At 52.3% G+C, this 12,132-nt stretch overlaps 1 protein-coding gene across 1 annotated transcript in view; it reads right to left on the bottom strand.

Annotated features, from left to right (window-relative positions):
• WNT9B (Wnt family member 9B) overlaps positions 1–9,353 on the bottom strand; it is a 33,977-nt gene extending 24,624 nt beyond the window's left edge. Inside the window, exons 1-3 of the mRNA XM_034640703.1 lie at positions 9,270–9,353; positions 3,060–3,095; positions 33–179 (exon numbers count right to left, since the gene is read on the bottom strand). Of these exons, the coding sequence (XP_034496594.1) occupies positions 33–179; positions 3,060–3,095; positions 9,270–9,353 (267 nt within the window). The remainder of the gene's footprint in view (positions 1–32; positions 180–3,059; positions 3,096–9,269) is intronic.
• Positions 9,354–12,132: the final 2,779 nt, after the last annotated feature.

The following is a 12,132-nucleotide window of genomic DNA, read 5'->3' on the forward strand; positions in this document are numbered from 1 at the left end:
CCGCGTCCCACCCGCCCCAGGTGAGAGCTCACCTGACGCGGCGCCCGCCGGGGGCGCGCCGGCGGAACTTGGAGGCCCGCGGGCCTGGAGAGGCGGGGATGCAGGTCCCAGGCGGAGACCAGGGAGTCTCCGCATTTCGGCGGGGTGGAGGGACGCTCAAGATTCTCTTCCCCGAGGTACTGGGGAGGCGAGGGGTGTCACAGAAGGAGGGAGGCTCCTGGATTCCGCGGAGAAGCCGTGTCGTGTCCACTCTGCTGCGCAGCCGGTGTGGGTCTCTCTGCCCAGCCCCGGGACTCTGAGGGCAGGGCCGGATCTTAAGGCAGAGCCGCTCTCCCAGAACGGGAGATCCACGTCTAATGAATGTCTGGGGGGGACCCTGCTGTCCAGCAAATTGAATCCTGGAGGGCTATCTCTTAGAGCAGAGGAGGGGGGAAGATCCCTCTGTCTAAAAGGGAGACTGTCAAGGGCAAGGTGCACAGAACGGGCCTCAGTAGGCGTTTGACAAAGTGCTGCTGATGTTCACGGAACAAAAATCCAAATTCTCTGGCGGGGGTGGGGTGGGGCGGCAGGGGGAGCAGGGGGAGCAGGGAGGAACCTGCTTTCCAAAGTGTATGGATGCCGGAACCTCTGTCAGACAAGATGGGAATCTCCAGTATTGGGCCACAAAGCTCTGTCTTGCTTTTCCTTTTTTAAAGTTTAACCCCAATTCCTGCAGCGAAGGTGCAGGGATCAAAGCAGTAGCTGACACCAGTCTATGAGAGAGACATACAGCAAGTGACTCAAGCAAGATTTTAAGTGTTTTTGAGAGTCTTGAGCACTGGGTCAAATCAAGCAAAACAAAGTATAACTTGCACTGAATGTCAAGATCTGCACGCAAAGTTTCCAAAATCTCAGCCATGCTTGTAGAACATCAGGTGACAGTGACCTTGGCTTTGGGATGGGCACCAATGTGATGGGGGGGGGGGGGCCTGGGAGGCTGGCGGCGAGATGGCAGCTTCCACCTTAGGCAGGTTTAGCCGAGGAAGCCCCTGCCACAGTGAGCCTCTCTGAGCTCAGTTTCCCTGCTGAGTGGAGTGATTAGATGGTCAATGATCTTTAACAACTCTGCCAGCCCCGTCAGTTCTCATGGTTCTATTTAGTGAGGTGCACGGCCCAGTGTGGCAAGCTGGGACCCAGAGTCAAATCATGTACATCGTCAACCCTGGATATGAAATGGGGATGCTGACAACTATCTCACAGGATTTTTGTGCAGAGTGATGCCAAATGCCTAGCAGGTGCTAGTGGGTTGTTACAACAGCAGGCAGGACCAGTGGTGTGCTGGTGTTTTACATGCGTTCAGGGCGTGGATGGGTGTCTGATTTGTATCATTCACTGATTTCTGTGCTGTGAATATTCCCACCATGGCTGATCTCAAGATGACAATGTGGCATCATCCCTGATCTCCTGAGTTAGGAAGAGATTTGCTCGATCAGTTCTGCAAGCCAGTCAGAGCTGACACCAGCATACCACTTTTAAGATCTTGAACCAGGCTCAGTGAGGCTCAGAGGAGGGGGGGCCAAGTTAAACCAGTGTGAGTCAGGGAAGAGGAAGAGCCCCTAGCAGGCCCCACCACACCCAACGGGCACCGGAGTGTGGGCAGGCGAAGAGCAAGCAGATGCAGCAGCCCCTCCTGTCCTCAAGCCCATGGCACGTGCAATTATACACCAGCACGCACACGCAAGCATGTGCCTGGAGAAGGTGGGGGGTGGGGGGATCATAGTCTCCCAAAGTGACCCATTCTCCACATTTCATAAAAGTTGCATGTGGGGGCGCCTGGGTGGCTCAGTCGGTTAAGCACCTGCCATCAGCCCAGGTCCTAATCCCAGGGTCCTGGGATCGAGTCCCACATCAGGCTCCCTGCTCAACCGGAAGCCTGCTTCTCCTTCTGCCTGCCACTCCCCTTGCTTGTGCTCTCTGTCTGTCAAATAAATAAATAAATTTTTTTTAAAAAGGCTGTGATGCAGGGGTTGGAGGGATGGAGAGGTCAGTGGCTAGACTGTGAGATACACACAGAAACCATCCAGATGGGTGTTCCTGAGCCCTCACCAGCCAATGGCACGGACTCCACCCTTGGCTCCTCCCGCCTGACGTCAGAACCATGTGGGTCTCTCAGGTGACTCCCGGCTTGCCCACAACGGCCACACAGCGCTGCTTCTGTTTCCCCCTCCTCCGACGCCAGGGCTGCAAGGAACGCCCAGGTGGCAGCTGCTACTGCTGATCATAATTCCAGCAGCAGCTCCCCTGTACCGTGTGTGTGTATGTGTGTGTGTGTGTGTGTGTGTTGTGCGCACACGCGCGTGCCAGGCCTGGCACATGGTCTCACCGCAGCTTCCCACTGCATGAGGTCAGGGCCACCATGATCCCCACTGCAGATAAGGAAACTGGAGGCTCAGAGAGGTTAAGTAGCTGGTGAGGGTGACCCAGCTGTAAGTAGTGGACACAGGAGCTGAGCCCAGGCCCAGCTGAACTGTCACACCGCTTGTGGCTCATGACGGGCTGTGGCTGGCCGAGGACCGCCCAGCACAGCCTGACTCACACTGAACTTTGCATAATTCACCCTTACGCAGCATCACGTACCTCCGAAGGGGCTCCCGCCTGGAGTGGGAGACGGTGATGAAAGCATATTATCTCCACAGTTGCGGGGCTGTGGAGTCCAGCCCTCAGACCTTAGAGCCTTGCGGCCTAAGTGGTTCATTGCTCCCACGCCCTGTGTGCCTGGCTTCTGTCCGTATGTCCAGGGGCTGGCACAGGACCCGGCACATAGCTGGTGCCCAGGGAGTACGTGTTGTTGCCAGCTTACAGCTGGTCTCTGGTCTTTGTGCGGGGCTGCAGAGATAGAAAGTGTCGCACTGACAAAATGCACGCTCACAACATCCCCTCCCAAGCTCAGACACATGCTCCATCACACACACGCGCGCGCACACGTCCAACTTTGACACTCTACAACACAAGTCCAGGCATTCAGTGGCATACAGACTCCCCCGCACCTCCCCCACGGATGTCTAAATTCCTAGGCGTACCCACAGCTGCTCCTGGACCCGCAGGTTCACACAGGTCTGCAGGAGAAGCATTCTTAGACAGCCACATGCAGCTACCTGTCTCCAGTAACCAGCCCAAGGCAGCCCCGCTCAGGGATGGAGTCCTCCCCTCCCCGTGCATGTACACACACACACACACACACACACACACACACACACACACACACACGAGTTTGGAGGCTGCAAGCATGTGCCTGAATGGTTTGCAAAGGCTGCATCAAATCAGCTCCCGCGTCTCTCCAGACCTGCCTCCTCCCCCTGAGGCCTGTCCTCAGACCAGGCTGCCCTGCCTAATTCTAACCCTCAGGAAGCATCCAGCTTTGTCTGACCCCAGCTCCCCCAGGATGCCAAGCCCCAGCTCACCCCGGGCCCCAGGCAGAGCCCAACAATCACACAATCCCCCAAGCTCACCACTAGGCCATGAGCAATTGGAAATGAGGAATTCCAGGCAGGCTATCTCCTTCTGATCGCCCTCACGGGCTGCACAGGAAATGGACTCGACCCGACAGGAAGTGGGGCAGGCAATCGCCCAGCAGCTGCGAGAGAAGGCACCGGTGCCCGTGCTGGTCCGCGGCTCGGCCGCTCAGGAGAGCTGGTCCTGGGGAGGCTCGCCTGTCCCTCTGCCTGTCCTCCCCACCTTCTGGTGACCCAGCCTTCTTTGCTGGGGCCTTATTAAGACTCCTTCTCTTCTGAGCACTCCCATCCATCCTACCTCTGCACGTTTGAACTGGACCGTGACCCTCACTTGCATTAGTTGACTCTGGGGCGCTGTGAGGTAGCCGGCTGGGTATCGCTGACCTCACTATTCAGATACAACCCTAAAGTGCAGAAAGGTGAGTAACTTCTTCAGTGTCATAGAACTCACTGGCATTTGATGGTTAGGGATTTGATGTTTCCAGAACATCAGACTGAGAAAGGACTGAAACTCAGTGGGGAGAGTGGGCTACCAAATCCCTTGCACAGGAGACTCAGGGCTATGTGTGAAAAGAACAACAGCAAAAAGATGGTGGAGAGAGACGCCAAAATGTTAAAAAAAAAAAATAGTGGGTGCCTTGGAGGTTGAAAGTCTGGGTAGAAAATGTTTTTATCCTCTTTGTATTTTCCAAATTTTCTATAACAAGCATGCTTGACATTTATAGTGAAAATTCCTTAAAAGGGGAAGGGGAAAAATACCCAGGAATAATATCTAATGATAGGACTTTAAACATTGTTGGGAAAGGTATTTGGGAGGGGGAGAGGGAAGCATTCTCTCTCCCTTCCTCACCTTCCTCATTCCAGAACAACACCCTGAATAAAGGCTCTGTTCTGTGGAGGGAGGTATGACCCTCCCCTGTCCCCTGCCTGCAGGCGGCTCTTCTCCAGCCCTTGATATAGGAGCATCTTTGAGCTTAGCCAAGGAAGACTGAATGCAGAGGGGTGTCTTTAGCACCCCTCCACCCAGCCACACTTCCCTTGCCAAGGCCAGCAGGTTTCCTGCTCTGGTGCACCACCCCTCCTGGAAGCCTTGCCTGCCTTGACTGACCACTCCTGGCTCTGCTCACGCGCCACTTTGGACCACGACACTTGATTGGCACAACTCAATTTTATGCTAGTGATTATGTTAATGCACACCGTCTTTGAGTTTGGGGGATGTTAGGTACCCCTGCTATGTGTAGATTGCAGATTTCTCAAGGACCAAGACCTTGACCCCTACCTTTTTATATACATTGAGCTTCACACCACAGAAACCATTAAATATTTGAATTAATGAATAAATAAACACTGGACCGTGGCTAGGCCAAACCTGACATACTGATGACTACAAACTCTGCCCTTAATTTTATAATCATGAGAGACAAGATGCTAAGCCCTACACCAGCATGGTTAGAACTGGAGGGAGTGTTCGGATCTGTCCGGTTCTGTCTAGGGATCATAGATAGGTTTGTAGGTAGATGGGTAGGTAGTGGTTAGATAGTAATCTGGTAGTGGTTAGATAGTAATCTGGAAGGACAGGGCGACCTGGGTAGCGCAGTCGTTAAGTGTCTGCCTTCAGCTCAAGGCGTGATCCCGGCGTTCTGGGATCGAGTCCCACATCGGGCCTCCTCCGCGGGGAGCCTGCTTCTTCCTCTCCCACTCCCCCTGCTGTGTTCCCTCTCTTGCTGGCTGTCTCTCTGTCACATAAGTAAATAAAATCTTTTTAAAAAAATAATCTGGAAGGACAATCCCAATTTAAATAGCCTGCTCCATCATTTCCATACGAAACTCATAAATGTTAGGTGACATATATGTCCGTGCTCTGCCTAAGCACCAGCTCACCATCAATATACCCCAGTCCTCGCTTCCAGGAACATCTGAGTACAGCAAGATGACCGGCCACGCAGCGCTTAGCAGCATCCATTCTGTCCTTGACTATTGTGAATCCCCCACAGGGCTTTCCCATGGCAAAGCCCTAAGGAGAGACTCTACCCTGGGACGACTTACGGCAAAAAGATGTTCCATGCGAGACACAGCTACTAATACAGCTCAAAGAAAGAAAAAGGAAGGAAGGAAGAAGGGAAGGAGGAAGGCAAAAACACCAAAGCCAAAACATCTACCCAACTTTCTCAGTAAATGGAAATGAAAAACAATCCAGAATTTACAACAAATAACATTCTAAAGATTTGACTCTGAACGGAGACATGCTCCACATGTTCTCTGTAGTTGGTTTTCGTCTGAGCACATTCTTGCTCTCCGGAAGGGAAGGGAAGGGTGAGGGGAAAGGAGTCCCGTCTTGAAGTTCAGAATGTCGTCCCCTGCAGTTGTAGGGACAACTATCAGAGACGGCTTCCTCTAGGCCACATTTTCACACCTACAGGTACAAATAAGCTCGCAGGGAGTGCTCGTCAACAGGTCTTCACTAGTAGACAGTTGGACCACAGCATGTCTTCCTGAATTCAGCGTGGGACTCCTTGGTCCCAGCCTGAGGTCATTCTTTAAACCGGGGAGAGACTCAAACCTTGACTTATATCTGGGAAACAGTAAGCTCAGACCTAACTCCCCAAGGAGAAAAAGGTGACTACCTTTATTTTACCGCAAAAGTTGCATTTCATCTAAAGTACGATTATGTAATATTCAATGTAACAAACTTTGATCGAACCTCTGGTGTTAAGCCCTGGGAGTAAGAGGCGATTACTTGTTTTTAAGTAACCTTAAGCAAGCAGTTTGTTGGGAAAGATGTATAAATAAATACATAGAGTATTTTGACATTTCTCTATAAGTGTAAGCTAATTATTTAGTACTTACTATGTGCCAAGCATCGTTCTAAATCCTATAGGAATATTAACTCATGTAATCCTCAGGACATTTTACAGATGAAGAAACTGAGGCACCGACAGGTTAAGCAGCTGGCCAACTAGTAAGCTGGGACCTGGGACTAGAACCCAGGGAGCCGGCACTAGAGGCTATGTGTTTCATCACTGTGCTGCAATAAACAGTAGCAAGTCCCAAATGAGAGGGCAACTGGCGAGAGGACAATCCAGTCATTGTTCCAGGGGAGGGGTGTCTGGGACACTACTGGGGGGCAGCCATATTTGAGCTGGATCTTGTAGAGTGGCTTTTGCAGTCCATCTTCCTGAGCTTGACCAAACAGACACAGTCCATCCTAATTTGCCACATTAATGTTTGAGAAGGAGTCAAGTTTTACCAGTGGTTGTCCTTCTAATTCTAAGGGATGACCCTCCAGTACATCCCTTTGCTGTATGGAGTCCTCCTTTGGAGTCAGAAGTAAATTGAAAGGGTACTGGGGACTTTAGAGTAGGAAATGCCTTTGAGACTTGCTGAACCTTGCCACCCTGTATTACTGACTCTGGAATCTCATTTTCACATCAGATTGCCCCCCCACCCCAGCTCCAAAGTCAAGGTCTACCCTAGTGTCTCTCTGGGCTTAGCACCAGGGATGTGCCCACTGTTCTCCTCCTGGCCCGCAGGGCATTCAGTGTCTACTAGGACTTGGCTGTAATACCAACTGTCTTCAATAGGGGTCACTGATTCAGGAGAGGATGGGACACCTGCCCGTAGTTGAATGGAGAGAACCCTGGGTCCTAACTTAACCTTCCTCTGTGACCTCATTTCCTCGTCCGTAAAATGGATATAACGCTGGCTATCTGCGTTCCTCACAGAACAGTCGTGAGAAGTGTGAAGATGAATGTGGACACCTTCCAGTGTGATTCCGAAGAGGCAGCTCCTGTCCGGATGATTTCAAAAAACCAGTCATTCCGGGGCGCCTGGGTGGCACAGCGGTTGAGCGTCTGCCTTCGGCTCAGGGCGTGATCCCGGCGTTATGGGATCGAGCCCCACATCAGGCTCCTCTGCTATGAGACTGCTTCTTCCTCTCCCACTCCCCCTGCTTGTGTTCCCTCTCTCGCTGGCTGTCTCTATCTCTGTCAAATAAATAAATAAAATCTTTAGGGAAAAAAAAACAACCAGTCATTCCATAACTACCATCCCTCATCTTGCCAGGTGCCATATGGAATCCAGAAATCATCTCTATCCTTGTATAAAAGGACTTTGAATCCAAGTTTTAAAGCAAACTGTAACACTGAATGGGAGGCAGGGAAGAATTTTCCCCGGAGAGCAGTGGAAGCAGCATCCCCTGCCCTGGGAAAATGATGAGGTGTAAAGCGGTAGGGCATCGACCTCAGTCTGTGGCTGGGAGTCTTTTCCACTCAATAACTCATCTCTTCCTCACATAACCCAGTTTGCGCATGGGGAAACTGAGGCACGGAGACGTGAAGTGGCCTGCCCAAGAAAGAACCTGGATTCCGAGAACCTCCTAGCCAGCAAATTCCAAAACATGGGGTGGGAAGGGGCATAATGTGACCTGAGCAGGCCGGGCGGGACGGAGAAGGGAAGACCCTCCTGTTCGGACACCCTGGCCAGGCGGATGGAGCCCAGGGCGGCTGCGGCGGCCAGCCTTCTGCAGGAGCGCCCCCTGGTGGTACCCGGTGTCCCTGCTCACGGAGGAGGACGCTTAGCGCTGGAGGGGCTGTTCTCTAGAGGACCGGAGACCACCCCCTTCTCCCCGAGCTAGAGCTGGAACGGCTGGGGGAGGGGGGCGTCCCAACCTCTTCGCTTTGCTCATGGCAAACGCGAAGCTCAGAGGAGGAAGTGACTTGTTCAAGGCAGCGGGATGCGGGTCTCCCAGTCGTCCTGCCTCGCAGGGCAGAGTCCGCCATCTCCCCTCCCCTCCTACCCCGCATTCCTGAGCCCAGAGGGCCCCTTGCTCCCCGGCCTGCGCCAAGCCAGCACTCATTGCTCCCCTCCGCTCCAGTCCCGCCCCGCCCCGCCCCGCTACACAAGCCCATTTCCTCCCGGAACCTTCCAGCCCTGCAGCTCCAGAGGTCCCCGCGCTCCGAAGCCCTATTGCCTCCAGAGGCCGCGAGTTTAAATGATTTTCAATTCCCGGAAGTGGTTTTGTCAGCCTCTAGGTCCGATCCTGGGGCCCAGAGATGGGGCCTCTCTCTTTTGGATCCTCCGCTCACCCACTCAGCCCTTCTCCACCCAGAGGTGCCTGGTCCAGGGCCAAACTCGCACGGGGTGATGAATATAGACACGTCTTTTTCTTCTTCTCACTGCAAATCAGCCCAGTAGTGTCTATGGCCCTAACAGCCAGGCTGTCTATGCTGGCTTTGGGGCTTTCTTTCCTACCCTGCGGCCTTGGACAAGTCACTTTAAATCTCTCAGAGCCTCTGGTTCCCAACAGTAAAATGGGAATAAAGCTGTTCGTTGGGCTGGTTGTGAGGCTTGAATGAGATAATGTGTAAAATGTGCCTGAACATAGTAGGTGCTCAATAATTGGCAAGGTTGATTAGTCAGATTTCCAAGGAGCCTTAGGCTGGTCTCCCCGGACTCACCCCTCTCCTATTTTGCACCTCAATCTTGGATGTGAACCTTCCAGATGTAATCCTCCCCACCCCCGGCTCCTGTTGTAAGCAGCATCAGGGAGGGGGCCACCCAGTGAGTGTGGAAGGGCCCTAGGAAAGGAACACGTTGCTAGAAGACTGGAAAGGCTGAACAATGGGGGGTGATCAAGCCACAGAGAGCGTGACTTTCAGGTACCTGTGTCTGCCTCCCTCGCTCCCCTTTCGGCCGGCTTCCTCACCCTGCACTCTTTCTCAACACATCTTGCTGCTTTCTGCTTCTGTGAACTCTTGGTACCTGTTTCCTAGAACTTACAGCCTGCCCGTGGCCCATCATGGCCTCCGTGACATCCTCCCAGTGCTGTGGCCATTCCGCTTTGGAGCCCAGTGGCCCCGCCATGTATCCCGACATACGTCTGAGGAAAACATGGGAACACCGCACCAGCGCTGCTTGGACCCGTCGAAGGCTACTGGCCAGTTGTGGACTGGCCGCTAGAGGGTCAGGTGTCCTCCCCTGGTCCTGGTCATGGGGACAGGGGATGTGCTGTAAAGCGTGGCCACGAGTATGTTGGCATGTCTAATAGAATAAGCATTTCATGAACACTCATAAATAATAATGTTTGAAACTTGTGAGATTCATTTGAAAATTTGAAATTCATTCGTAAAGGAAGCAATCCCTTATGAACTGTTTCATGTGTGAGCGATCCCCTCTACTGGCACCAACCTCTACGCCAAATTATCTGTCTTGTACACCCGGATTTTTATGACTGCATCCACTCGACTCTTGATATCCACATGCTTGTTACCATAAATACTGCTGCAGGAGGCAGTCTCAGGGTCCCCAAACTTGACCGATGGTTTTGGGAGAAAGACTTTCCCCTTTCCCCAAATGGCCTATAATATTATCAAAACGAAAATCTCTAGGGGCGCCTGGGTGGCTCAGGCAGTTAAGCATCTGCCTTCAGCTTAGGTCATGATCCTGGTGTCCTGGGGATCCTGGGATCAAGCCCCGCATCCAGGTCCCTGCTCAACGGGGAGGCTGCTTCTCCCTCTCCCTCTGCCCCTCCCCCTGCTTGTGCTTGCTCTCTCTCTCTCTGTCAAATAAATAAATAAAATATTGGAAAGTAAAATAAAATAAGATCTCTGGCACCTGGGTGGCTCAGTCAGTTAAGCGTCTGACTCTTGGTTTCGGTTCCAGTTGTGATCTCATGGGTCGTAGGATCGACCCCTGTGCCCAGCTCTGTGCTCAGGAGGGAGTCTGCTTGAAGATTGTCTCTCTCTGCCCCTCTCCCCCTCACCACCTCTAAAATAAATAAATAAAATCTTGAAAAAAATAAAAATAAATAAAATCTGTAATGTGAAAAAAAAAGAAGCCAACTCCTGTTCTGTATCTTTCCTATATTTACCCACTGGGCTCCTGAGTCTTCTCTCCCTCCTTCCCCACCCCCATCCCCAGTTATAAGGCCCTCCTCCAGCAAGGAGAGCAAAAGCCTGAATCTTTAGCCAGATAGCTCTGAGAGGAAACAGCGGGACTGGTGGTACAGTGAAGGCTTTTGCTCCCTGCCGCCCCTGATGACTGTAGGGCAGAAAATGCACAAGGTTTCTCCACTCCCAGGCTATGGCCTGGAGTTGCCCCAACAACTGCTCACTCCCTAGGGTGGAGGTCTCCAAGAAGGTGAGTGTGCACGTGGAAAAAGCTGGCAGGGCACTGCCCACCCACACAGGCTCTCCGAGTGATTTAGAACCAGATGTGTCCTCCTCCAGGCTCCTTACTTCCCACTCTTAGAAAATGGCCCAAGCAAATATGCCTGTGATGCCAATGGTGCATTCCTATGTGGGGGTTCCCTTTTGCAGTGCCCAACCTGTGCAGCTGTGCATGGCAGCACCAAAAGCATACACCAGGTCACTCCTCTGCCCCATGAGTGGGAAACTGAGTCTTGCAGACCATTAGCTAGCCCTCCAAACCTTCCTCCATGCACATTCCCAGTGGGGACACCACCACCTTCCTGGGTATCCAGCCTCAGCCCTTTGGAAGAGTCAGCTCTCCCTCCCGGGCTCCAGAGTTCACATCTCAGGTTCAGCACTTGCTAATGACCTCAGCCAGGGCTCACAGCCTTCCTGGGCCACGAGTCCCTTAGCTGCAAAGTGAGAGTCACGCCAGCTCTGACATGGGACTTCAGCGGGGGTAAGCTAAGGAAGTAAACGTCGTGCAGCACAATCAGGGCATGAGGCCACCGAGTTCCCCACCTCAGCCCCCCTTCCCTATTTTCTCCCGTTTATACTCCAAACTCTGGCCCAGGAACCTCAGCACATGGCTACCTGGGTAGCTTCTCGCTCCAGCCCCGTCACTGCGGACTGAGTCTGATCATACTTAAGCCCTTCAAGTAAATGACACATGAAACACTTGCAAGAGTCCTGTACTGAGCTCTTTCTGAAGTGAAGGATTATTTTACAAACTGAAATCCTCATCCCTGGATTTTTTCCTTCACACACCTGGCTTTTTATTTATTCCAGGGAATTGCCGAGCAGCACACGTGTGCGCTAGGACACAGGTCGGCTGGTGGCTTCCAAGCAGGACCTCACCGTTCAGCCCTGGGCAGCTGCTCACCAGCCCCGCTTGCCCTGGAGGCTGAGGGCTCTCGCCACTGTGGCTTTCATTCTATCAACGGATTGCCCCCAGTATGTTGAGCATTGGCTGTGTGTCAGGCACTGTGCTCATTCATTTTCTTATTTATTCCTGCCCATTTCTTCAGAAATTGACATTACAATGATCACCCGGATTGTTTTTAATCGTTGCCATTTGCAATATCACACAATTTCCTTCCTCTTCTCAATGCAATAAAACACAGAGGGTGTATTTCTTTCTTGGCCCTTAAAAACTCCATTTCACATATAGATGCAAAGAACAATCTCAGACTTCCTTCTGGGTATATCCCTAGAAATGAGACTTGGAATGAAGTTCAAAGAACAGCACCAGTTCTGAGGAATGCAGCTCATGTCCTTGGGGCCCTGGCTCTCCCTAGGAGCCCCAGTTGGGATTCCAATGCCCCAGTTCCCTCCACACCTTCTTGTGCTTCTCCCCTGGCAAAAGGGATAAGGGTCTAACAGCTGAGGGGAATTTCAAGATCCATGGTAAGGGGTTATGAACTGCCCTTAACTGCACGCTCCCGCCATTGTCA

Source organism: Ailuropoda melanoleuca, chromosome 13 (genome assembly GCF_002007445.2).
Source record: "Ailuropoda melanoleuca isolate Jingjing chromosome 13, ASM200744v2, whole genome shotgun sequence".
Taxonomy (NCBI): domain Eukaryota; kingdom Metazoa; phylum Chordata; class Mammalia; order Carnivora; family Ursidae; genus Ailuropoda; species Ailuropoda melanoleuca.